Source organism: Eublepharis macularius, chromosome 1, assembly GCF_028583425.1.
Source record: "Eublepharis macularius isolate TG4126 chromosome 1, MPM_Emac_v1.0, whole genome shotgun sequence".
Lineage (NCBI taxonomy): Eukaryota > Metazoa > Chordata > Lepidosauria > Squamata > Eublepharidae > Eublepharis > Eublepharis macularius.
In genome coordinates this window covers 105,457,353-105,480,461 of record NC_072790.1, presented here as the reverse complement: position 1 = coordinate 105,480,461, position 23,109 = coordinate 105,457,353, and the positions used below count along the sequence as shown (strand labels likewise).

The following is a 23,109-nucleotide window of genomic DNA, read 5'->3' as shown; positions in this document are numbered from 1 at the left end:
ACCGGGACGCGTCTCGTTTGTCTCACCCAGGCGGAGCTCCTTCGGGCGGAAGACAGCAGAGACAGAGCCGCCCGTCTTTCCTTTCCGAGCCGAGGGCGGCCTCGTACCAGTCCCGCGGCGTGGAGGGGAGGAGTCAGCGGCGGCCGGGTCCTTCTCCGAAGCCAGTCCCCGCGCCTTCCCTTGGCCGGCTGCCTGGCCGGCCCTTCGCTCTGCGCTGCTCGGGGTATGTTCGCGCGTCCCCTCGCAGCAGGTCGGCTTGTGTGCTTTTCGGCGGGAATTTTGCTCCTGTGCCTGCGGAAGGCGGCAGCCTCGGTTCAGTGGCGCGGGTCGCTCTGCCGTGGGCTTCTGCGGGGAGGAGCCCGGTAAGCGCATCCCGGGGAGTTTGGCGCGAGCGGAACGCGCTCAAGGCGTCCAACTCCGCGGGATTCACTTGCCGAGCGGGTTCCGACCGCGGCTTGCGAGTGTTGCGCTTTGACGGCGGAAAAGCGGCTGGCTCGGGTTGAAGCGGCCGCCTCTTCCTCTCCGCTGGTTTCCGCCCGCGGTAGTTTGAATGACTCAACCCCTTAAGGGAAGATTCCTTCCAAGGAACTACAGCCGTTCTTTCCCTGAAGTGATCTGAGCATAATAGACAATACATTGCCCTTACCATGATAGCTACAGTACAGAGCTCTCCGGTACCTTTTAACTGTAGCACCGACCAGGAGGGTTGAGAAGGTCCGGCTTTTCTCACTGCTCTACCCAAATGACTCTTATTCTAGCAAGTTAAGGAGAAGAATTTGAGCCTAGTGTTAACTTAGAGGCCAACAAGATTTTCAGGGTGTTAGCTTTCGAGAGTCAGGGCTCCCTGCTTCAGACAGCTCGCAAACATACAGCCACGCATAGTTGGCTTCCGCTCACCCTGGAACTGCCAAGTCAGGGCTGTCCGGGTCAGAAGGCGACGCTTTCGAATGAACTCTTGTGCCTCTTTTTAGAATTGAACCAGTTTTCTCTTTCGGTATGTGGGGAAAGCATCCAGAGACAGGGCTGAAACTAGTGTGGTGTCATGTCAGGCTAGGGAGAGCCAAATTCAGGTGCTCCCTCAGCAATGGATTTTTAAAGGGCACATCTCTTTTTCTTTGGGAAGCCCCATGCCAGTTATCAAAACCAACAACAGGTTGAAAGGTTAAATCCCTCTCCCTACCACATGTGGCCTTAATGCATGCTTTTGTCTTTGCAGGTGGGCTGAGATGTATGACCTTTGTTGCATGTACTTCCACTTTCACCTTGGGTTAGTCCTGCTCTCTCAGACAGGGAGACATGCACCCCATTTTAGCCCGCAACATCTAAGGATTATAAGTTCCTTCTACCTTTGAAATGGAGGTCACCTTTAGTTGTTCATAGCAGATGCTAATGGATCTCTTAGCTGTTACTAAGATAAAATGACACAGGTTCACCAAGAAGAAATCTATTTGCATGTTAGGATTTAAATGTGCAGGACTGAGAAAAATGTAAAAAGCCAGATGTAGAGCCAGAGTGATATAGTGCTAAAGTGACAGACTAGGATCTGGGCAACCCAAACCCTCCTCTCCTTGCTCTGCCATGGAAGCTCGCTGGGTGATCTTGGGCCAGTCACTCACTGTACCTCACAAGGTTGTTGTGAGAATAAAATGGAGGAGAGGAGAACTATGTAACCTGCTTTGGGGAGATAGGTGTCACATAAATGAAGTCGATAAATATGTAAGAAACTATGCTACGTAGAAAACATAAGTTCAACTGAAGTGGTTAAATTTGTGCTATTTGTTTGAAATTCTATTTGTGATCCGCGAACAGTGTAATGAAGTGTACTTTAACTGGTCAGTATAATTTTGTCTGTCTTCTAATTGTAGGCCCATGATGCTTCTGAATACAGAGCAGGTGAATCTAATTGGACAAGTATTTGAGTCTTATATTTTGGAATACCACAAAAATGACCTCTTGCAGATTTTAAGAGAAAGAGATGATGACACTCATTACCCAGTCATTGTTGATGCTCTGACACTTTTTGAAACAAACATGGAAATTGGTGAATATTTCAATGCATTTCCTAATGAAGTACTCCCTATTTTTGATAATGCATTACGAAGGACAGCACTGTCAGTTTTTCAGTCTGTTTCGCAAGCCCATGACTTCAGCATTAAGCAGAATCTTCATGCCAGAATCTCAGGTAAGATGCATTTCATGCAGCTGCATGCACATTTTGTATGGCATTAAAACTGGGAGCCTCTAATTCCTGTTGTAGATGTCTAAGGCTGGGTAGCTGAAGAAAGCAGTAAGTGAGGGTGTTTTTTTAATTACATATTTTTCCGTGCCCTTTCTTCTAGGAGCTCAGGGTAGCATCCATGAGTTCCCCTGCTCCCCTCACCCCATTCAGACACCCCTCTTTCTTTCTACTGCACTGGCTCCTAGATGATATTCCTGACTTTTAAATTTTGAAAAATATTTTTCATCTCTGCCATTGATTATTTTTTATCATTGTAATTCTCACTTCCATTATCATTTCCCATGTATTCCTGTTACCTATCAGCTTTTTTCCTTCCATTCTTTATCATCTTCCATTCCATTCTTAATTACCTTCTTAATCAGCTATTTTAACTGTATTTCTTCATCGGCTTCCCTATGTGTTCTGTGTCTGCATCAAGCTTTTCCTTCTTTCTGATACCTTTAAACTATCTTACCTTTCCTGTCTATATCTTATTTTATCCTTTGCATTCTACCAGTATATGTGGTTCTTAAACCCAGGATTTTGTCTCATTTGTCAATTTGGCTCATTTTTTCTACATGTGTCATAGAACTCATTGTAAGAAAATTCAGGTGTTTAACTGACTACGTGTTGTGATTGCCCATTATCTTCATATTTCTCTTTGCGCTTTGTAGCAGAGTAATTATGCAAAGATGAAACAACAGTGTAATTTACTAATCTGTAATTTATTTAGGGGCATGTGTGCATTTCCGAAAACACAGTTTCAGCAAAGAATAAATAAGACAGTCCCTTTCATTCTTCCAAGTGCATCTGTTTTACTTTTGTATGCCAGTTGTTCTGACACTTTGTCTGACAGTCATGCCAGAAAGGTGTGTGATAGCTAGCTGAGATGCTGAAATTTTCTCTGACTTGGGATAGATGCAGGGTGCTTTAAGAGGGCTGTAGAAGGCCTATTAATAGCAAAAATGATGCCGCAGGCAAAACTGTAAAAAAAATTGCAATACTTTGTTTTTCTGCAGTCTCATAAAATATGAGAGAATTGTGTGTGGTTTTGAGTGCTAAATGACATAGAGAAACCTTTGTGCAAAAGATGTATAGTATGTTTCTGGTCTAATTTTTTTTCATTTCAGTAAAGTTTTCCTCCTATAACATGGTGTGCACCTCAAGTATACTGAGGATTACGAGAACTCCTAAATCTGGTGTATGTTTTTTAAAAAAAAACTTTCTAAGTGAGCATTAGTTGCGCATCTAGCAGTGTACTTCTAAAAAGAGTTACATCCTTCTAAATTCATTTACTCCAATAAATTTAGAAGGGTATAACTGTTTAAGATTGTACTGTAAAGGATAATATACTCAAATAACATACTCATTTTTCCTGTGTTCAAGTCAGCTGCCTGTTCATAGATCTTTCTCATGCCATACCCAATTGCTTCTGAATTTTTGTGCAAAAATAATCAGGTAAAAGATTACCCGCAATATGCATTTCTATACATAGCAGATTAATAGACAGATGGTCAAAGACGAATGGCCCTTTAGCAAGGACCACTAATCTTTGTCCCAGAACTGAAGAGGCTGACCAGAGTAATGAGGTCATTCTGAGCATATTCCAGAAATAACTGGCCATAATTATTCTTGGGCTTTGGGACAATTTTCCTTCTAGTATTGGAATTCACTGGCATATTGAATTCTATGCCAAAGCAAAATAACTGTTAAAGATTTCATGGGCAAACATTTGTGCAAATATTAATTTATTTAGCTGGTGCATTCAGACTCAGTTCTAACAGTCATGCTTTTGATAAAAAAATAACGTGGGCTTTGCTTGTAAGTATACTTTTTCATTCATGGTTGGAATTTGCACTTAAGGAAAAAGAAGACTTTGATTTTTGCCAATCCTTCCCATTTTGGGGTTCTTTCAGGGCTACTGCCCCATGGGACACAATTTCAGAGAAAATGAAAAATCACCGCTTAAGCAACTCATCTCCAGTTGCGCTATATAGGCTTCAGTCCTCAGTTATTAATATGATCAATTCCTGTTTTTCAGATAAAATATATGCAATTATATAAGCAATAGTAATAATAATTTCAAATATATTCTATTAGAAGACTGTAGGCTGCAGTCCTGTTCACACTTACTTGAGAATAAACCCCTCTGAATGATTGTTTAGTTACATAGATATCACGCCTGTCTTCCATGGAACTTCAGGTGGGTTACATGGGATTCCCAGGAGGTGTCCTGTATAGGTTCTGACCAGCTCCAGATCAGTTTAGCTTCATCATGGCTGCTGTGTCATGTGCCATCCAACCATGCCATGTGGAACATACTTCCAAGTAAACAAGGATAAGATTGCAGTGTTGGCCTGCAAGCTTTGAATATCAGAATAATTCAAGCAATGAATTCCCTGTATTTCCAAAAATACTTTTTTTTTTAAGCTTTAAGTTGTCTTTGTCAGCTCTGTAGTGTATGCCCCTCCTCCTTCTGTCATTAAGCATGTGATGGAGAGGTGTAATTGGCTTACTGTTTTTTTCTTCTTTCTTTGCTTGAAGATTGAAACTCATGGATCAAGTTAATAACTAGCAAGTATGTTTCTCGGCTGTCTCCCTGTTTCTATTCAGGGTGTGTTTTGTTGCCTTGTACTAGGGAACAGAAAATTCAAAATTCAACAATGATGTAACTGAAACTGTAACCTCTTGTAATTTACAAGATAAATATTCCCTATATGTTGTACTAGGCTTGCCTGTTTGCCCAGAGCTAACAAGAGAAAACATCCCAAAGACCAAAGATGTGGGACATTTCCTGTCAGTCACTGGGACTGTTATTCGAACCAGCCTAGTGAAGGTCCTGGAGTTTGAACGAGACTACATGTGCAACAAGTGCAAGCATGTGTTTGTGGTCAAGGCTGACTTTGAACAGTACTACACCTTCTGCCGTCCATCAGCTTGCCCCAGTGAAGAAGGCTGCAACTCATCTAAGTTCACTTGCCTCTCGGGAACATCATGCGCTCCCAGCAGTTGCAGAGACTATCAAGAAATCAAGATTCAGGAGCAGGTTTCAAAAATATTTAAATTAAATATTTAAATTAAAGAAACTCCATTTCTTTTCTGGATCCTAATCTGCTTTAGGAACTCATGTATAAGTTTAGCGTTTCCCTTTTTGACATTAACTATGCCACAACTCATGTCTTTGCACAGTAAAATCTGAGCTTGTTTCACAGATAACCCACAACTGGATGTGCTGCTTTTTCAGCTGATGTGGGACATGGTTGCCCATCTAGCCACCTTGAGAACTTGAGTTGTGACTGCGGGATTAAATAATTGTAGAGTTAGGAAATTGGAAACTGACAGTTGGGTTTTCTCAAATTAGCAAAATATGTAAACAAGTTCTGATGCAACTGATGGCTGCTTTGGCCAATATATGAAATTGAATGCAAGGGTAGACAGTTATTCCAAATGCTGTTTGCTCTTCCACCTGCAAAAGCATTGTAAGCCTCAAATATATTGTGATGAAATCTCATTGAATTTTCCCCATAAGACATAAACAACACAACAATTGCCACTGTATTTATTGAGAAGTATTTTCCCTGCTGTCTGCATTTTGATTCTCTTTCATGTGATGTTTAGATTAAACTCTTTATGCTTCAGCAAAATCTCTGTTTGCATCCTTTTAGGAACAGCTTCATCTTTAAGTAGGCAACAATATCTGAAGCGAACTGTTACTTCAAACTATTAGGCATGCTTTGACTAAACTGTGAATAACAGCACCATTCAATGTTGCTATATAATTAGTCTTTTTATAAATAACTTTCCAACAGATGTTGAGAAATGAAAATCAATCATTCAGTTGAAAACACCTAAAATGCTTATGGTTAAAGACAAGTTTCATTGTCACTGGTGGGCAAAATTTCATGGAGCAGCATGCTTATTTGCAAACTTTCTCATTGAGAAAGATGGAGCTTTTCTATCTGCAGGAAAATAAAATGGTTCTATTTAAGTGGTTTTTCATTAAGGTATCTATGAAACCCATAACAAGAGCATAGCTTTGGAAACTACTTTTTTTAGTGCATATCCAGAATCTGTAGATGGGCTTAAAGCAGGCTTGTAAATAGGCCCTTATGTGGTAACCTGTGTGAACAAGAATCCCTTCTCAGTGACCAAGAATGACAGCGTTACAGTTTGGCCACAAATGACTAGCACACACGTTTTGGAGCAGATAGGCGAGCAAATTGTCTTTTTAAAAAATACTATTTTTGTCATCTAGGTTCAAAGGTTAGCAGTTGGTAGTATCCCTCGTTCTATGATGGTCGTTCTTGAAGATGACTTAGTAGACAGTTGTAAATCTGGTGAGCTCTTTGTCTGTTTTCCTTTATAAAACTTCTTTTTCTAGGACTCTGCAAATTTGGAGAAAGCGAACTAGTATTTTTTTCTAAATACATGGTTACTGTCGAGAGCTTGTATGACAGCATAAATATTTATGCCATGTTACTTTGTTGGTGTTAAAATAATTGTAGTCATACAGCATGAAAATGCTGTAATTTTTGCTACTTGAAGCTTCCAAGCCCTGACAAGTTTATTTTGAAATCTCTAACAGTACAATCCAGTTTCCTCTAAAACATTACCTGAGTATTTTATCCACATGTAAAGACGAACATTATCATTTTGGCAGTGTGGTTTCTCATATAGGATAAAAGACCAATTTAAAAAAAAACTTTTGTATCAAAGAATTTTAAAAATTGCAACTGAATGTGCTTCTGCATTAAAAAAATTTTTAAAAAATACTTTTCTAAAGAAATGGTTGCAAAAAACTTCTGTTTTGAACATCATGTTATCAGTCTTACCACGTCTGTTTGTAGTCATTAACCAGAGTTAAACATGAGAGGGGGTGTAGCTTTGTGGATTGTGCCAAGCTACTTCCTGTCAGATGGACCAATGGTCTTGACTCAGCATAAGGTATATTTCATATGTTATGATTATGTAACCCTTTCAGTATTATTATTGCCAGTCTTGTTTTTATTCTTAGGTGATGACATAACAGTTTATGGAGTAGTAATGCAGAGGTGGAAACCTTTCCACCAAGACGCACGCTGTGATGTAGAAATTGTCCTGAAGGCCAATTATATTCAAGTGAACAATGAGCAGCCGACAGGACTGATAATTGATGAGGAAATCCACAAGGAATTCGAAGATTTTTGGGGGAAACATCGGAGTGATCCTTTAGCAGGTTTGTAGAGAAGGATTAAAAAATAGTGCGCTCAGTTAAATGTTATTGCATCACTTGTGAAGGTTTTTTTCTCTTCCCTGTTGAGCCATAGTCTCAGGTGATTTAGATCTGATTTCTGGGATGCCTGGCTTTGCAAGGATTCAATTCTTACTTCAGCTGGATCCTGTCCAACTGTCAGAACCTGCCCCAATAAGGCACTTCTCCAAGGAACATCAAGGAAGTTCATTCTCTTAGGGCTTTTCTGTGCAATCAGTTGTTTACTGTAAGGTGCATGTTTGATTCCTGTTTGTTGGATGCTATCTGCAAGCTATTTCATATGGTAACAGTTAGGTTATGGGGATATTACAATTTCTGAGAGATCAAAGTGCTAAAATTTACACTTTGGATAAATGCAGCCCCTTCTCCCATTATTAATGTGAAAACTGTGCACAGTGTAGTTGCTCAAATGACATGGACAACCTCTTGGAAATGATTTGAGGTCATTATTAAAGAGTGACATCTACCATCTCTATCCACCCATCTCATGCCTGCAGTTCGGTGGTTATCCTGGAACTATTATCAGATATTATTCTTCTCGATATTTTTGCCATTTCTCACTGAAGGAAGATGTTGTAAAGATAGAGTGCCTGCACTAATGTGAACATGATTTATAGTTCCATGGCAGAGTATGTTGTTTGCATGCCACAGGTGTCACGTTCAGTTCTCAGCCATATTAATGTGCAATGTATGGCATTCAGTTATCTTTATAATAATTGCTATTTTAAGTGGTAGAGATAGGTGAAGAGGTGATCGGTGGTGGAGAGCCATGCTATAGTGTGTCATCCTAGTTTGCATTTTACTGTATACCGTTCTAGTTGCCATATCTGAAAAAGAATATTGGAGAGCTGGAGAAAGTGCAGATAAGGACAAACGATGATTAAAGGATTGGAGCACCTTCACTATGAAGGTGGAGAAAATAGAGACGTTTTTCTTTCTGCACCATTATAGTAGTCCTCAGGGGCACCCAATGAAGTTGATTGGCAATAGGTACAGGATAGACAATGATGTGGACAAAATTGAGAGGGTGCAGAAGAGAGTGATAAGAATGATCAGGGGTCTGGAGACTGAGCCCTACGAAGAAAGACTGAGGGCCTTGGGAATGTTTAGTTTGGAGAAGAGGAGATTGAGGGAGGACATGATGGCTCTCTTTAAATATTCGAAAGGCTGTCATTTGGAGGAGGGCAAGGAGCTGTTCCAGTTGGCAGCAGAGGATAGGACCCAAAGCAATGGGCTTAAATTACATGCAGAAAGGTACCGGCTGGATATTAGGAAAAACTTTTTCACGGTCAGAGTAGTTCAAAGGTGAAATCAGCTGCCTGGGGGGGCGGGCGGTGAGCTCCCCTTCTCTGGCAGTTTTCACAAAGAGGCTGGATGAATATTTGTCAGGGATGCTTTAGGCTCATCCTGCATTGAGCAGGGGGTTAGACTAGAAGGTCTGTATGGCCCCTTCCAAATCTGTGACTCTGTAATTAAATTGTTGAATTAACTGCTAGTGGGTGTAGTAATGGCCATAAGCATGGATGAGTTTAAAAGGGGCCCAGATTGATTTATGGAGGACAGACTCATCAAAGGCCATGGTGACTAAAGGGAACTGCCTTATGCAGAAGCAGCAAACCCCTCAATACCTGTACTAGAAAACATTAGGTAAAGGCCTTGGCCTCCATACCCTATTTGTTGGCCCCTTTAAGGCAGCTTGTGCGCTGCTGTGTGAAACAGGTTGCTGGACTAGATGTACCCTTGTTCTGATCCAGTTGGGTGGTTCTTATGTTCTTATTGAGGCTACGGCTGTGGCACGTGAAAAGCACGTTGTTCAGCCATACGCAGTGTCTTATTGCTTCGTCTGTATCTTGGTCATGCTTATGTGACCAAAGGACAGAAGCTAGAAGCTGGCTTATATGCATATGATAATATGTATTGCACCAATCTAGAGTTCTGCATAGCATCAGATATACATATGGTGCTCTTGCACAGACAGGGTTTCCTTTTCACTTCAAAGGACAGACCTTACCAATGCAGACCTTCTTCTATTTAAATGAGTGAAGGAAAAAGTTCTTGGTGATAGAAGTCTACATATGTCTCTGAATTCCATCATTCATAACTGAGAGCTTTCTCTAATCCTTTCTCACCATCAATGAGAACTAAGATTTAAAGAACATAATTCATTAAATTAATCTTTAAAAGTTTATCATTGGTACTAATTGTGTTTTCTTCCCTCTTTCCAGGAAGGAATGAAATTTTGGCCAGCTTGTGCCCTCAGGTTTTTGGGTTGTATCTTGTGAAGCTGGCTGTAGCCATGGTGCTTGCAGGAGGTGTTCAGAGAACAGATGCTGCAGGCACTAGAGTCAGAGGTCAGTATATAAAATCTTTCTTTTTCGAGCACGTTTAGGTCATGTCCTTCTTTTCCATATTATATGAAGTCTATGAGCAGCATGTTATAAAATATTTAAAATCAGCACAAACAAACCTTGATTCTTAGCAACAAGTAGTAAGGCATTTGTAACGTAAGTGCTAGTAAGCAATCCTTACGCAGCAAAACTAGAGTTTAAATACTGCAGGTTATGGAGCCTACACATGTTCAGTTCTGTTCATATATATGCATACTGCACTTTATTCACAGGGCATGTAAGCAAATCTAGTCTAGGGGGCAGGTGGATGTGATCCTTCTGCCACAACGTGCATTGAAATGTACAAATCCAAGTTCTCAAGAAAAGATTTTTAATTTGAACTATCGGATATTGATGGGCACCACTGCAGAATTCTGCAGCTTTATTATGTCTTGATTGTGCTATTGAATTATTATAATTTCATATAAAGGTATCACTTTAGCAAACATGTCTAATTTTTTGTTTCTCTCCAAGGTGAATCTCATCTTTTATTGGTTGGAGACCCTGGAACGGGGAAATCTCAGTTTCTGAAATATGCGGTAAAGATTACCCCACGATCTGTACTTACAGCAGGAATTGGATCCACAAGTGCAGGTAAATACTGATGATATAATGTGGAGGAAACATACTAAAATAGATTGAAATAACAATCCCATCACCCAGCACATGAACAGGAGTCACATTTGTAATTTTGCACACCAAAACTCCACCCACATGGATAAAGGGCGGGGATCCATCTTTAATTTCTAAAAGGATCCCATACCATCCAACCCCAATGTGCTGCTTTTTCTCATAGCCCGCTAAAATCCCTTCACAACTACTGTTGCTGCCCATTTGAGATCCCAATTGCTAGTGGACCTCAGCTGCCACCATATTTTTCTAACATAAAACATCTCTATTATTCTCCTTTTCACATTCTCTTCCTCGTCATAGCAGAAAAAATTCAGATCTCCCATCTTGCCCACATTTCCTGGGCAATTCTGACTTAAATAAAATGGGGTTGGGGAGAAGTTGCTGTTGAAGGTAGGTAGGAGCAGCCACTGGTGGATCAACCTGCTCACGTGGCTAAAGGCCATGTTTCCTGGTTGTGAAGGTGTTTCAGTAAATTGTGGAGCGTCGCAGGGTGCCCCAGACTTCATTTGAGTCTCTTGGCCTTTTGTTTGACAGCCCTTTTATATTAAAGGTGCCATTTAACCTACTGATTTTTGAGTTAACTTGTAACCAGGGAGCTTGCCTAGTGGCTCAGTGGGAAACAAAACATGGGTTCAAGTAGTGCTGGGGGAGGAGGTTGAAATTCTGAGAGAAGTTGCTTTCAGCATCATGTTTTGTAAGAAAGCATTGTTTTTATCATTATGAACAATCAGTTCTCTGCATATTCAATTCTATACATTCATTTCTACTAAGCTTGTGCATTCTTACTACAATAATGGGATCCAAGAAGTTTGTTGATTTAAGCTCAGGCTTACCTACTGTGTTGATTGGCAGCAATGTAGAGGCCTGCCAGGGGCTTAATAAATCCAGTCTGCAGGTTGGAAAGGAGAAGGCACTCATTTAGCAAGCCACAGTGTGTGGCGTGAAGGCTGCCCTCAGCTTGGTATGCTGGGCTGCCCTGGTCAAGCTTAGGACCATACAAGACTCTTCTAGATAAGAAACAGAGTTGGCTGATGCGCTGAAATTAGTGGGATAGATCCAGCCACTCTGCTCAGCAAAGTCTGAAACTTTCCTCAGGATTAAATAGCTCCTCTGCTGGAGGAAAAACTACTTAAGTTGGAAGAAGGCTTCAAACACTGCCCAGTGGAATGGTAGGAACTACCCCAATGTTTTTCTTGTGATTAGGATCTAAAGAGCCACACACCTAGGTCTATGTGCCCAAAGGGATTTGCAGCATATGTTTCTCAAATAGCATCCCACCCCCACCCCCTGCCACTGAGCCCCTTACACCTTATTAATTAATGTTCATTTTTAGGGAGGGCTATTGCTATCGGGTTACACACATGAGAAAATAGGGGGTGGCCACCAGGCTCCTAAACTAAATTAGGAAAATGTGTGCTTTAATCACAGAGCCCATGTAAGGTACTCTCTGTCTCTGTGTGTAAAATAATGGGGAAAGTCTATTACAACTCTAATAAGCATGCTTCCTGTCCTGCCATTTATAGTTACATGAAGAGCATATGTATATTCATAGGCTTAATACAGACTCAACAAAATTTCTCAAAATTACTTAAAAATAGTTTTATTTATACATCCACTCAAATACTTTTTTCCTTATAAACTTTCTACAGCATATGGGGCTTTTTTAAACAAAGTCTTCACATTTTTTTTAATATGTAACTTTAATGTAACTCCAGGAAAGAGGTTCTGGTGCTGGCTGGAGACGGACTGTGTATGGTTTTGTTTGTTTGTTTTACACAACTTAACACATACATAGCACTGAAGGGATGGGTACTCAGTCACATGCAGTCCATATGAGATTCTAACATAACATTTAGTGAATTTTCTGATGTTGACCACCCTTTTGAAGCGGAAGGCAATGCATCTGTAGAGAGGAGTGACTGGAGGTTTGGATTACTGCTCTCTGCATCTGTCAGCTTTTCAGTATTGTCTTCCCAGTTAATATGGAATCTTGTGACCCTAGGGTTAGACGCCAAAATATTCCTTTGGAGCTGGAAAACAAAGTTCATCAATGTTTCAGAATTACACTAAGTACTCAATTTTAAAGCAATCATACAAATTTCAGGACAGGGAAAGAAAAATTACGCTCCTGCCATTTTACTTCTTTTAATCTTCCATTCTGTGGTAACTGTTCTTTAAGTACAGCTGTACAGAAAATGCCTGAAGCATAAACAGAAAAGAAGGCCCTTCTTCCCTTTCATACTGTTCTGTGGTAGAGGCATCTCATACACAAATTAGTACTGCCACTTCCCAACCACAAGAGATGTAGTAGGTCTGACCTCAGTCCATTCTGATAGACATTTAGCACAGCCACCACACAAGAAACTATTGAGAACACAATTGTGTGAGATTTTCACAAAGGGCCAATCAAAATTTGGAGTATAGTTCCAAGCTAATACTCCATCTTACACAGCTGGTGGCAGCTGGCTCTGGCATAGAGAGATTTCCTTATGGAAGGCATACTCTGATAAGCGGTCCTTGCACATTACTGCTATTGTCATACAATGGCTTCTCCTAGGGCAATCATAACATGGGAATCAACTGTTAGAGTATGTTCATGGTTGAGTTTATCTAGAGTATTAGTATCCCACTTTTCACCAATACTGAATAGCTTACCAAAAAGCCTATATATCCCCAACAGGCATTCTCCCCAGCACAAAGTTCAAGCAGATAATGAGCCACAAGGTCACCCCAAGTCGGAGATGGTTCCACTGGCATATCACAGCTTGAGCCACAAACTAAGAGCCAAGAGTCCTGTGGTTTGTGCCTCTGGCCCCATCCAGGCTTTAAATTACCTGCAGAGTTCATAAGTTACCAAGAGCAGAACAAGAGAAGAGACTTCCTGCTATAGCTGAATTTGTGGGTGTCTCCTGCAGTGAAATCTTTTCTCTCCATATGTTCTCTGGAGCTCCTTACTGCAAATTAGGTCCAAAATCTTGCTTCAGTCATTGGAAGCAGAATAAATCTACCTGCTCTAACCTATTTTCAGATAATTTGAGGCAGTCCTTAGAATTTAATCTCTTCTGTCTTAAACCCATGGCTCCACAAGACACAGCCACTGCACTGTATGCCCCTTATTTTTGCTGTTTTGATTTAGACTTTCTCCAGAATACTTCTTTTCTTTAGCAATTTGTGTTTCATGGCTCAAATCTTTACACTCTAACTAACAGACTACTATGTTCTACTATATGAACTCATGTGACACAACTGTTAAACCAATTACAGAAGAACTGTGTGATGGAGCTTATTGTCTGAACAAATTCTGTTCCTGAACATTTTAGTGTTCCCAAGTGACATGTCATTAAACTATTCTGCTTGTTAGAATGTAAACTGCACATTTTCAGCACACAACTTTCCTTAAATGGCCATATTTTCACAATTACTAGAGCCATTTTAAAGGGTGTCACTTTGAATGAAATCAAGCGATATAACTGATGCAGTGTTACTTGGAACAAACAGAAAAACTTGAATGGGTTAGACATCCAGTCATTGTTAAGTAGGTCAGGTTTTCACAGGTAACTGCAGAATTAACACATGTGGGCATTTTGTTTTTTGCAAAGCAGAAACATTAAGGTTTGTAGACAGAACAAACAGGACTTCATCACAAGCGCTCTCAGATAATGCTTCTGAAGTCTTAAACCTGCACAGAAACCTTGTCCGTCCTATAATTCATGTTTCTTATGTGAAGAATTTATACTATCCATCACACACACTCAGTATCTTTTACTTTTCCATTCCTAAACCCAGTATTAAATGTTGATGGGAGCTAATCATGGACTGATTCAATGTTATTCAATGACACTTACTACTAGGAAACTATCCTTGGTATCACACCGTAAATTCAGTAAATAGGCAGGGAAGATGACTGTGGATTTAAAGGCACCCATACCAGTATGTAGAGGCACAGCCATTCTAGTAACTGACGGCTAAAAATGATGCAAAATATTGTAGTGTCACTAATTAAAAACCCAAGACGAATTCAGATCAATATATTCCCTCTCAGATTTCTTAGCCACTACTTTTTTTTGCATATGTAACTTTGCTTTTGTTATTTAACTTCTGGTTTCATATGACTTGCTTATTGTATTTAGTTTGTTTCCTCATTGTTTAATTGAAGTCATATATTACCAAAACAAACTATGTCCTACCTTAGAAAAGTCTGGTTTTACAGGAGGATTTTCTCTCAATTCTGTTTCAGTATATTCATTATTTACATAATAGCCAACTCTAATAAATTCTTGACCTCTGTAGGTGCAGGTGATTAATACAACTGTAACTCCTACAGCATCTGCATCAGGAATAAGTCCTGGATTGGGAGCATCTGCCTGCAAGAAAAAAAGAGGCAGTGAGAGCAGTGTTGGTCAAGACTTTCCTACCTTAAAAAAATCAAAGCATTTATAAGTATCGTTAGGGAGATCTGTACTGCAACCGTAAGAAGAGTTATGCCTTTCAAAGTTCATTGACTTCAGTGGACTTAGAACAGTGTAACTCAATTTAAGGTAGTTTCAGGTGGGTAGCTGTGTTGGTAAGCAGTTGAAGAGCATGATTTGGGTCCAATAGCACCTTAAAGACCAACTAGATTTCTATAGTATAAATTTTCGAGAGTTAAAACTCTCTTCATATACAAGTGGAAACCTCTGCCTGATTATAAAGACTCTTTCCTTTTTCCACTCCTCATATCTGAGGGGAACTTTGATTCTCAAGGGGTCATATCTTGGAAATCTAAGTTGCTATTGGACCCAGATCTTGCTCTTGTACTAAAGGTGGTCCTGTTGATATAGCACATAAATCAAGTGGATTAAATAGTAGTGACATTCAAATATGAAAAACATTTACTTCAGGTTTCAATTAACATTGTCCCTTTTTTCAGGACCTAGATTTACGGAGAGTTCAGTCTTAATTTTTGTGAGGATTATTTTTAACTCATTTCCCACCCCCCTCACCCCTGCACGCCATAAAATATCTTAAGTACATGATCAAGTGAAAACATGTTCTTATGGTTCTTATAAGACCAAGCTAGGCAGGTCCTTGAAGATGTGTAATTTAACCTTAAAAAGCAGCCATCTGTGCAATCTGGATCAAGCCCAGAGTAATGATGAACGGGAGGCTAACTTTGCCCATGCAAGCCATTCTCTCCCTGCCTCAGTAGGAGAAAAAACACACACAAGGAGAGTAGTCAAGTGTCCAGTTGATTGGATATAAAATATTATTCACAGAGCACAATAAGATATTTCAAGACAATTTTTTTCTTATTAAGTACAGATAAACCTTGTAGTGTCATTTAATCTTAAAAGTAATACACTATACAGGTTTCAAATCAAACAATTCATTTAGCAGTTAGTTGGAAATGGTCTCAAATTAATGAGTTTTCTCAAAGTTCTCCACACTTCCACAGCATTTTTAAAATAATACTGAAGATCAAATATGTATCTTTCCAAAGTGAAAATGTTGTTACCCCTGTACTTGCTCCACACCAGTTCCAGTAAATGTAAAAATTTGTCCATGTAGTTTGCATGGTGCACAACATACACAGTATCCTAAACTATGTGGGTAGATCCAGGGTATTTACAACATATTTACAGCATTGTAAAATATATGTATAAAAGCCACTCTGTTTTCCCTCAAAGTTAGAAGGAATTTCACTAATCTCATTATTCTCTCTCCCTTGTGACCTATGCACCTTTATGGTTTGTCAGAAGGCCAGATTTCTGTTCCTTAATAGGATAAACTATTATAACTATATTCACTGCGTTGGTGGGATTCATATTGGAAGAACTCTGCCCATTTAAAAACTCAATCACCCCCCACAAATATGCATTTGCAACACGGTTGACCTGATCCAAAGAGGTGGGGTAGGCTGGTGGGCAATATGAAGAGGGACTCTAGAACCTCCCTGGTAGACAAATGGATATGTGGAAGAATCCTAAGGTACATCTGAAAAGAAATGGGTTAGGAGGTAACTAATACCTGGAAAGCACAAGGGAGATACACCAATGTGGCCTATTGTAATAAATGCTGTCCACATGTTATAGTGAATGCATATACATCCTGCATGTATGTGCGAATATTTGTAAGAGACAACATGCATTTACTTTACAAATGAAACTTAGAATCATTAAACGTATAAATGTGTGGTTTAATCCCAAGTTCAGCTGTACATCAATTGAATGTAACAGAACTACTCAACACATAAAGAAAAACCAAGTGTCCAGTACACATGGATTATACATGTGTTTATTGTAACTTGTGAACAGGGCTAGATTGTACCGTCATTCAACCTAATTTGTGAACTGGGCTATAGCAGCCAACCATTCCTGTTTAAGAGTGAAGAGGTGTGAGCTCCAAACTCTCAGATATGAGCATCTCTGCCATTTAACAGCTAGTGGAAGATATTGTAAAAAACCAGTTCATATCTGGAGTAGCACAAATGTGCCTTGCTTTTATAAAAATGTCCCTTCTCTCAACATAAACCCCTGCAAATATCACAGTGGAAATGCTTCTGTTGTAAAGAGTTTATATCCGACAAGCGAACTCACTTTCCTTTTATTATCTGATTTAACAGCTCTCTTCATACTGGTGCCAAGTTGTTTTTAACTTCATGAGAAACAGCTGTTTGCGCACACTTGTCATGAAATTGACAATTAACGTCCACACAAGATAGTTGACCACAATTTTGAGTTAAAGCTTTGACTTGCCAATCTCTTAAGCAAATGACAGTGCCAATCTTCACTGACATTTGTAATGCCAGGATTTATACTTATAATGGAACATCTTTTTAAAAAAAGAGCAACATCCAAACATAAACACTATTGGGAGTGTTCGATATATTGTCGAAGGCTTTCACGGCCGGAGAACAATGGTTGTTGTGGATTTTCCGGGCTGTATTGCCGTGGTCTTGGCATTGTAGTTCCTGACGTTTCACCAGCAGCTGTGACTGGCATCTTCAGAGGTGTAGCACTGAAAGACAGGGATCTCTCAGTGTCAAACTGAGAGACACTAAGAGCCGAAACAGACGAGACGAGTTCCCTCAATTCAACCTGGGTTGAATTGCCTCAAAGTTTGACGGGAAATGTAGGCATTTCTCCTTCCCGTCGCTCAGGGGAGGAGGGGGGAGGAGGAGGGCTCCTCTCGCCCAGCCTCCGCCGTTCCCAAGCGCAAGGGACTCGAGGAGCCTGGAAAGTGGCGGGGGGATGCTCTTAGGCTGGGGCGCTGCGGCGGCGGCGCTCTTGCTGCTGCCGCTCGCCGCCGCCGCCTCTCTCGCCGCTGGAGAAGGAAGCCAAGAGGAAGGAGGACAAGAGGAAGAGGCTGGGGCAGGGGGGGAGGGCGGCTGCAGCAAGAGCGCCGCCGCCGCGCCCCAGCCTAAGAGCATCCCCCCGCCACTTTCCAGGCTCCTCGAGTCCCTTGCGCTTGGGAATGGCAGCGGCCGGGCGAGAGGAGCCCTCCTCCTCCCCCCTCCTCCTCTGAGCGATGGGAAGGAGAAATGCCTACATTTCCCGTCAAACATTGAGGCAATTCAACCCAGGTTGATTTGAGGGAACTCGTCTCGTCTGTTTCGGCTCTGAGAGATCCCTGTCTTCTGGTGCTACACCTCTGAAGATGCCAGTCACAGCTGCTGGCGAAACGTCAGGAACTACAATGCCAAGATCACGGCAATACAGCCCGGAAAATCCACAACAACCACTATTGGGAGTATTTTCAAAGTATTTAAACAAACAGACTTACCTGAAATACAAACATGTGTCTTCCTGCAGGAACAGGGCCCACCAAAACAGAATCTAAAACTTGGTCATACTCCTCACTTTCTGCTGAGCCCACATAAATAATTTTCCATTCCAAATCTACGATAGAAGAAAAGCTTTAAAGTAAAACTACACTATGTAAATACTTTAGTTTTACTTGAAAATTTCCCCATCCAACTCACATGGTACCTTCCAACTCCTCATTCTCAATCATCTAGTAATTTAAGTCTCAAAATTAAACACAATCACACATTTAAAAGAGTCCAGTAGCACCTTTAAGACTAACCAATTTTATTGTAGCATAAGCTTTCGAGAATCAAGTTCTCTTCGTCAGATGCATAGTACAGAAACTGGTCAAATATAGAAGAGGAGGGGAGGAGAGAGAAGATGCAGTTAGGGGGGGAGAGGGAGGGTGCAACCAAAACATTCCTTTGCTAGTAAATGTAAACATCTCCTTTTGGTGTCCTTTTGGGGTCAGTTGGCTTGGGTGAGGCTTCAAAGGAGTTTGCCCTGTTAGTTTGCAGCAGTAAAATAGCTAGACCATCCAATTCCTATGTAGTATAAGCCTTCGATAACCACAGCTCTCCCCGTCAGATGCATCTGACAAAGAGAACTGACAAAGAGAACTCTGAATCACACATTTAGAATCAAGTACTGTAAAAATCAGTGGAATTTATTTTATTGACATGCCAATGAATTTCCCAAGCCCCATAGTGCTATAGTTGCTAATAACTGAAAGGCCCGATTGTAAGAATGCGGGATGACTTGCAATAAATCCTCATTTTATTGTCACACCAACACCTGAAGCAAATTAGGCTGCAGAATAGTGCCTCATTCAAGACCATCCACTGAGTTTCATAGTCAAGTCCAGATTTTATCCACCACAACTTAATAATTTTTAATAGTACAGGCAAGTCAACAGTTGTACTGCAAACACTTTTAATGCTCTGAAAAGTCAAGCAACTCCCCCCTCCAATTCTGTCCTTTTATTGTGCTCTTCTGTTAATTATATGTGGTGATCTCTATTGAGTTCCCCCCCACTAAAACCATACAAAATAGTCTTTATTATGTTTAAGCTATTAACAGCCAGGCCTGTTAACCATTCTAAAGATGATAAGGTCAATTTCATCTCATCAAAGTGAATGGGTTAAAGTGAGCTCAGGTAGACAAGTATTTTGCCTGAGTTGAGCTATGGCTCAGACTTTCAGTCCAATACAATGGAACAGGCGAGGAATAAATCAATTAATCCCTTCTACCTGCTTTCTTAATAAGTAATATGCATGTTCCATTCACATTTCTTCACAATTTGTCAGTATTGTCAGTTAAGGAGTATGAAAGCATACCCCGAATCCAGTGAACCCACATTCAATTAAAAGACAAAGTTTTGGAGTAAAATCATAGGGTTGGAAGGGAACTCTAGGGTCATCTAGTCCAACCCCCTACACAATGCAGGAAATTCACGCCCCCCCCCCCCACACACACTCTTATTGCATGCCCAGAAGATGGCCAAGATGGGTTTCATTTTGAACAGGCTCAGCATAGGCTGAGGTGGGGCAGCTGCCAGGACTCAGGGTGTCCTGCAGAGCCCTCTGCTGTTGCCCCATGCCTGCCCCCCACCAATGCCTGCCCAGTTGCTCCCCCCCGCCTGCTCACAAGCCCACTTGTCACACAGCAACACTTCTCCCATTCAGCTTTCATTGTCACTGTGAATACAGAGGCTTTGCAATAGCAACAGCGCATCCATGAGGCAGTTTTCCTTGTGTCTTCTTTGCTTCAGCCCCCCCCCCCCCGGCCACAATCCTTCCCCATGGTATCAGAAGGGGTTTTTAAAGTTAGCAGTGGAATGTCACTATAGAATAACTTATCTACTTGTTCCTCTGAATTCCCAGCTTTCATTTTTTTAAAACATTAAAGTCTTCAGCTGCTTTCATTGTAGAGATAAAAGGGAAAGGCATATCTCTGCAACAGAAAGGCCTGGAGACTAAAAAAATGAAAGCTGGGAATTCAGAGAACTAGTAGTTAATTTATTGCAATGCTACAATGACAGTTATTGCTGATTTTTAAAAAAAAATCCTGAAAAAGCCCTCTCATGGGGGTGGGGAAAATGGTGGCAGGGCACAGGGCACAGAGGCAAGGAAAAAAGCACTGATGTGGGCGGGACCTGCAAAAGCATGCACTTTCCCATCCACATAGCATTCAAAAGTGCTTTGGTTCCAATCTTTCCCAAAAAATCATACCAAACTATAGCAAAGCGGGGGGGGGGGGGGGCGAGGACACAATTAGGAAATTGTATGTGGACCTCCATGTGGAAGTAGCCTTGTGCCAGAGTTCAGTGCTTGAGCATCATTACAAGAAATTGTACCTTCTGGTCAGGTCTTGAATAATACCTTAGTAGTAGTAACATAGTCTGTCAGATTCCTGAAGGAGTGGGGCTTGGGAGGAGAGAGAACTGAGCCTGCTTCTGGAGGGAAAAATGTGTCCACTGTCCTCCCTGTGGGTACCAGCACCTCTGGGGAAACAACACTCAAGAATGGGCAATGATCTGTTACTCCAGAGACTTTTTAAAGTCCCTTAAAACGCCCTTTTTAGAACGGATATATTAATTAGAGTTATGAAAGCATAAATATTTTAAAGCAGTGCCCAATTTCTTTAAAATCTGTATAAAGGACTCAATGGCCGTGCCCTTGTTGATCGACGGCTAGCTTTCAGCGGCACGTGTAGCGTGTTACATGGCATCTGGTGGTTTTTTAAAGAAAGTGCTAATCCCGCCCTTCGGCCCCCTGCAGCAACAGCTCGCCGAGGCAAAGGGGAGCCCGCTAAACTTGCCGAGGCCCCCTGGCTCCGCTCGTGCCCCGCGGCGCGCTCAGCCCGAGGCAGGCGAGACATCCTGGCTGCGCCCTCCTCCTCTCGCGTGCGCGCCCAAGAACCCACGAACATCACAATGCTGGCAACATGGCTGCTATCGCCACTCGAACAAGTTCCTTGCAACTTAAGGCTTCCTCTTCCAGAGCAGCAAGCCCGGCACTCGGCGGCTGCCTTTCGGTCGCGCAGCACCGGACCCGGCAAGCCGATCCCTCGAGACCTGCTTTGCGGGGACCCCGGCCCCGAGCATCCGAAGCAAGGAGCGAGCCCCTCGTCCTTTCACCCAGCGAAGGCGAGAACTGTTCCAGCAGCAGCAGCAGCAGCAGCAGGCCTTTGCAAAGTTTAAGCCCGGAAAGGGCTCGCCCAGCAACCGAAAAACCTCACCGGTCAAGCCGTACTCACCTTCCGACAGATCCTCTATGCACTCGAAGGTGATTTCGAACTGGAAGGGGTTGTAGAAGGGAGAAGGGTTATCCAACACCACTACATTGTTCACCTGAACCTTTGCCATATTTTGGGGGGAAAGCAATCTCAAACAATAGTAGCAGCGTGTTGCCGCAGCCCCGCAAAGTCCAGAGGAGTCTCCTTTTGTAGAGAGCGCTCCAGGGCCAGTAGAGGAGCAAGCCTGTGAGTTGGAGAACTTTTTCCCTCTCCTTATTTTTTGCCCCCCTCTTTCCCCTTTTTGAAAATTTTTTTGCAAGACCACTCCGCACTGTTTTGCAGCTTTCCTATTCCACTAACTACAGCCCATTCTGCTCGCTTAACTGGCAGCGCTGGCGCGGATTGGCTGCACGCTGAGCTATGGCCCGCCTCCCGCAGCAGAAGCTTCCCTGTCAGAGCAAGATGGGCTTCCGTAGCCGGAACGGACTGCTCGGCATCAGCTGGCGCTCCACCTGCTGGAGCTAAGGGAGGCAGCGGGCCTGGAGCAAACTCGGCGCTGCTGTCGGAGCGAGAAGAGGCGCTGGAGGAATAGAGGCGCTTAGAAACCAATTCCTCGTCCTTTCGTGTCTAGCTGGAGAGTGGAGATCATGTCTCCTACTTTAAAGGGCGGTTTGGTCATAGTCATTGTTTCCAAATTGGGGGGGGGGGGGTAAATTTGGGACTTTGCTTTTTTTTCTCGATTTAAAAATAATTCCAGAAGGATTGCCACATTAGTCTGTTACAGCGAAAATAAATAGGAGTCTTGTGGCGCTTGTTATTCCATCATAAGATCTGTGCCTACTTCATCAAATACTTTAACATGCTACAGAACTCTGAAATAGCCAGGGCTTTTTCTCAGGGGAAACACTAGTTCCGGAACCTCTTGCAAATGGTCACATGGCTGGTGCCCCCCCCCCCCCCCGATCTCCAGACAGAGGGGAGTTTAGATTGCCCTCTGCGCTGAGGAGGGCAATCTAAACTCCCCTCTGTCTAGAGATCGGGGTGGGGCCACCAGCCATGTGACCATTTTCTCCGAGGGCAACCCAGAGTTCCACTACCTCTTTTCCCAGAAAAACCCTGGAAATGGCTATATGTTGTGCTTGGCATTGATCGTCCTAAAAAAGTTAGTTGTGCCAGTTTCAAATTGTTTAAAATATGCTTTTGTGGCATGGTTGTCATAGTCCTGAATGTGGGGGAGTGTGCAAATAACACTGCAGCATATGCCAGTTTCAGCCATGTTTTTAAATGTATCCCACTTATCTGAGCAGCGATGCCCGATATTGATTCCCTCTGTAAGAGATCACTGGAGACATGCTGTTTTTGTAGTATTGCTATATTTATAGATATACTAGTAAAAGACAAGTGGAAGGCAAAGAGGCTGGGCAGCAGATCTGTTACCCACATCAAATCTCCAAAGGAACAGAGGTCCTTCAAGCCCATGGTGCAAACTTCCCTCCTCCCCTGTGGGGGGAGGGGCTGAAGAGGGTGGGCACCTCCTTGTGATGCAAGAGATCCACTACAGCACTTTTAATTAATGGGGCATAGACTGCACACCTTGGG

The 23,109-nt window shown here is 42.0% G+C and overlaps 2 protein-coding genes across 3 annotated transcripts in view; one reads left to right on the top strand and one right to left on the bottom strand.

Annotated features, from left to right (window-relative positions):
- MCM9 (minichromosome maintenance 9 homologous recombination repair factor) overlaps nt 1-23,109 on the top strand; it is a 38,413-nt gene continuing 15,304 nt past the window's right edge. The window contains exons 1-8 of one of the 2 annotated variants that reach the window (XM_054976423.1): nt 1-223; nt 1,866-2,182; nt 4,948-5,264; nt 6,474-6,555; nt 7,233-7,433; nt 9,695-9,820; nt 10,331-10,450; nt 14,780-14,857. In XM_054976423.1, the coding sequence (XP_054832398.1) occupies nt 1,870-2,182; nt 4,948-5,264; nt 6,474-6,555; nt 7,233-7,433; nt 9,695-9,820; nt 10,331-10,450; nt 14,780-14,793 (1,173 nt within the window). In that variant the 5' untranslated portion in view covers nt 1-223; nt 1,866-1,869 and the 3' untranslated portion in view covers nt 14,794-14,857. Of the gene's footprint in view, nt 224-1,865; nt 2,183-4,947; nt 5,265-6,473; nt 6,556-7,232; nt 7,434-9,694; nt 9,821-10,330; nt 10,451-14,779; nt 14,858-23,109 lie in introns of those variants that run through there. The other variant, XM_054976415.1, reaches the window with a different exon arrangement.
- On the bottom strand, nt 12,106-21,911 carry ASF1A (anti-silencing function 1A histone chaperone). Its single transcript, XM_054976434.1, has 4 exons — nt 21,532-21,911; nt 18,251-18,366; nt 14,677-14,853; nt 12,106-12,519 (listed from the first exon to the last, which is right to left on the bottom strand). Exons 1-4 carry the CDS (start codon nt 21,638-21,640, stop codon nt 12,307-12,309), a joined length of 615 nt encoding a protein of 204 aa, XP_054832409.1. The 5' UTR covers nt 21,641-21,911; the 3' UTR covers nt 12,106-12,306.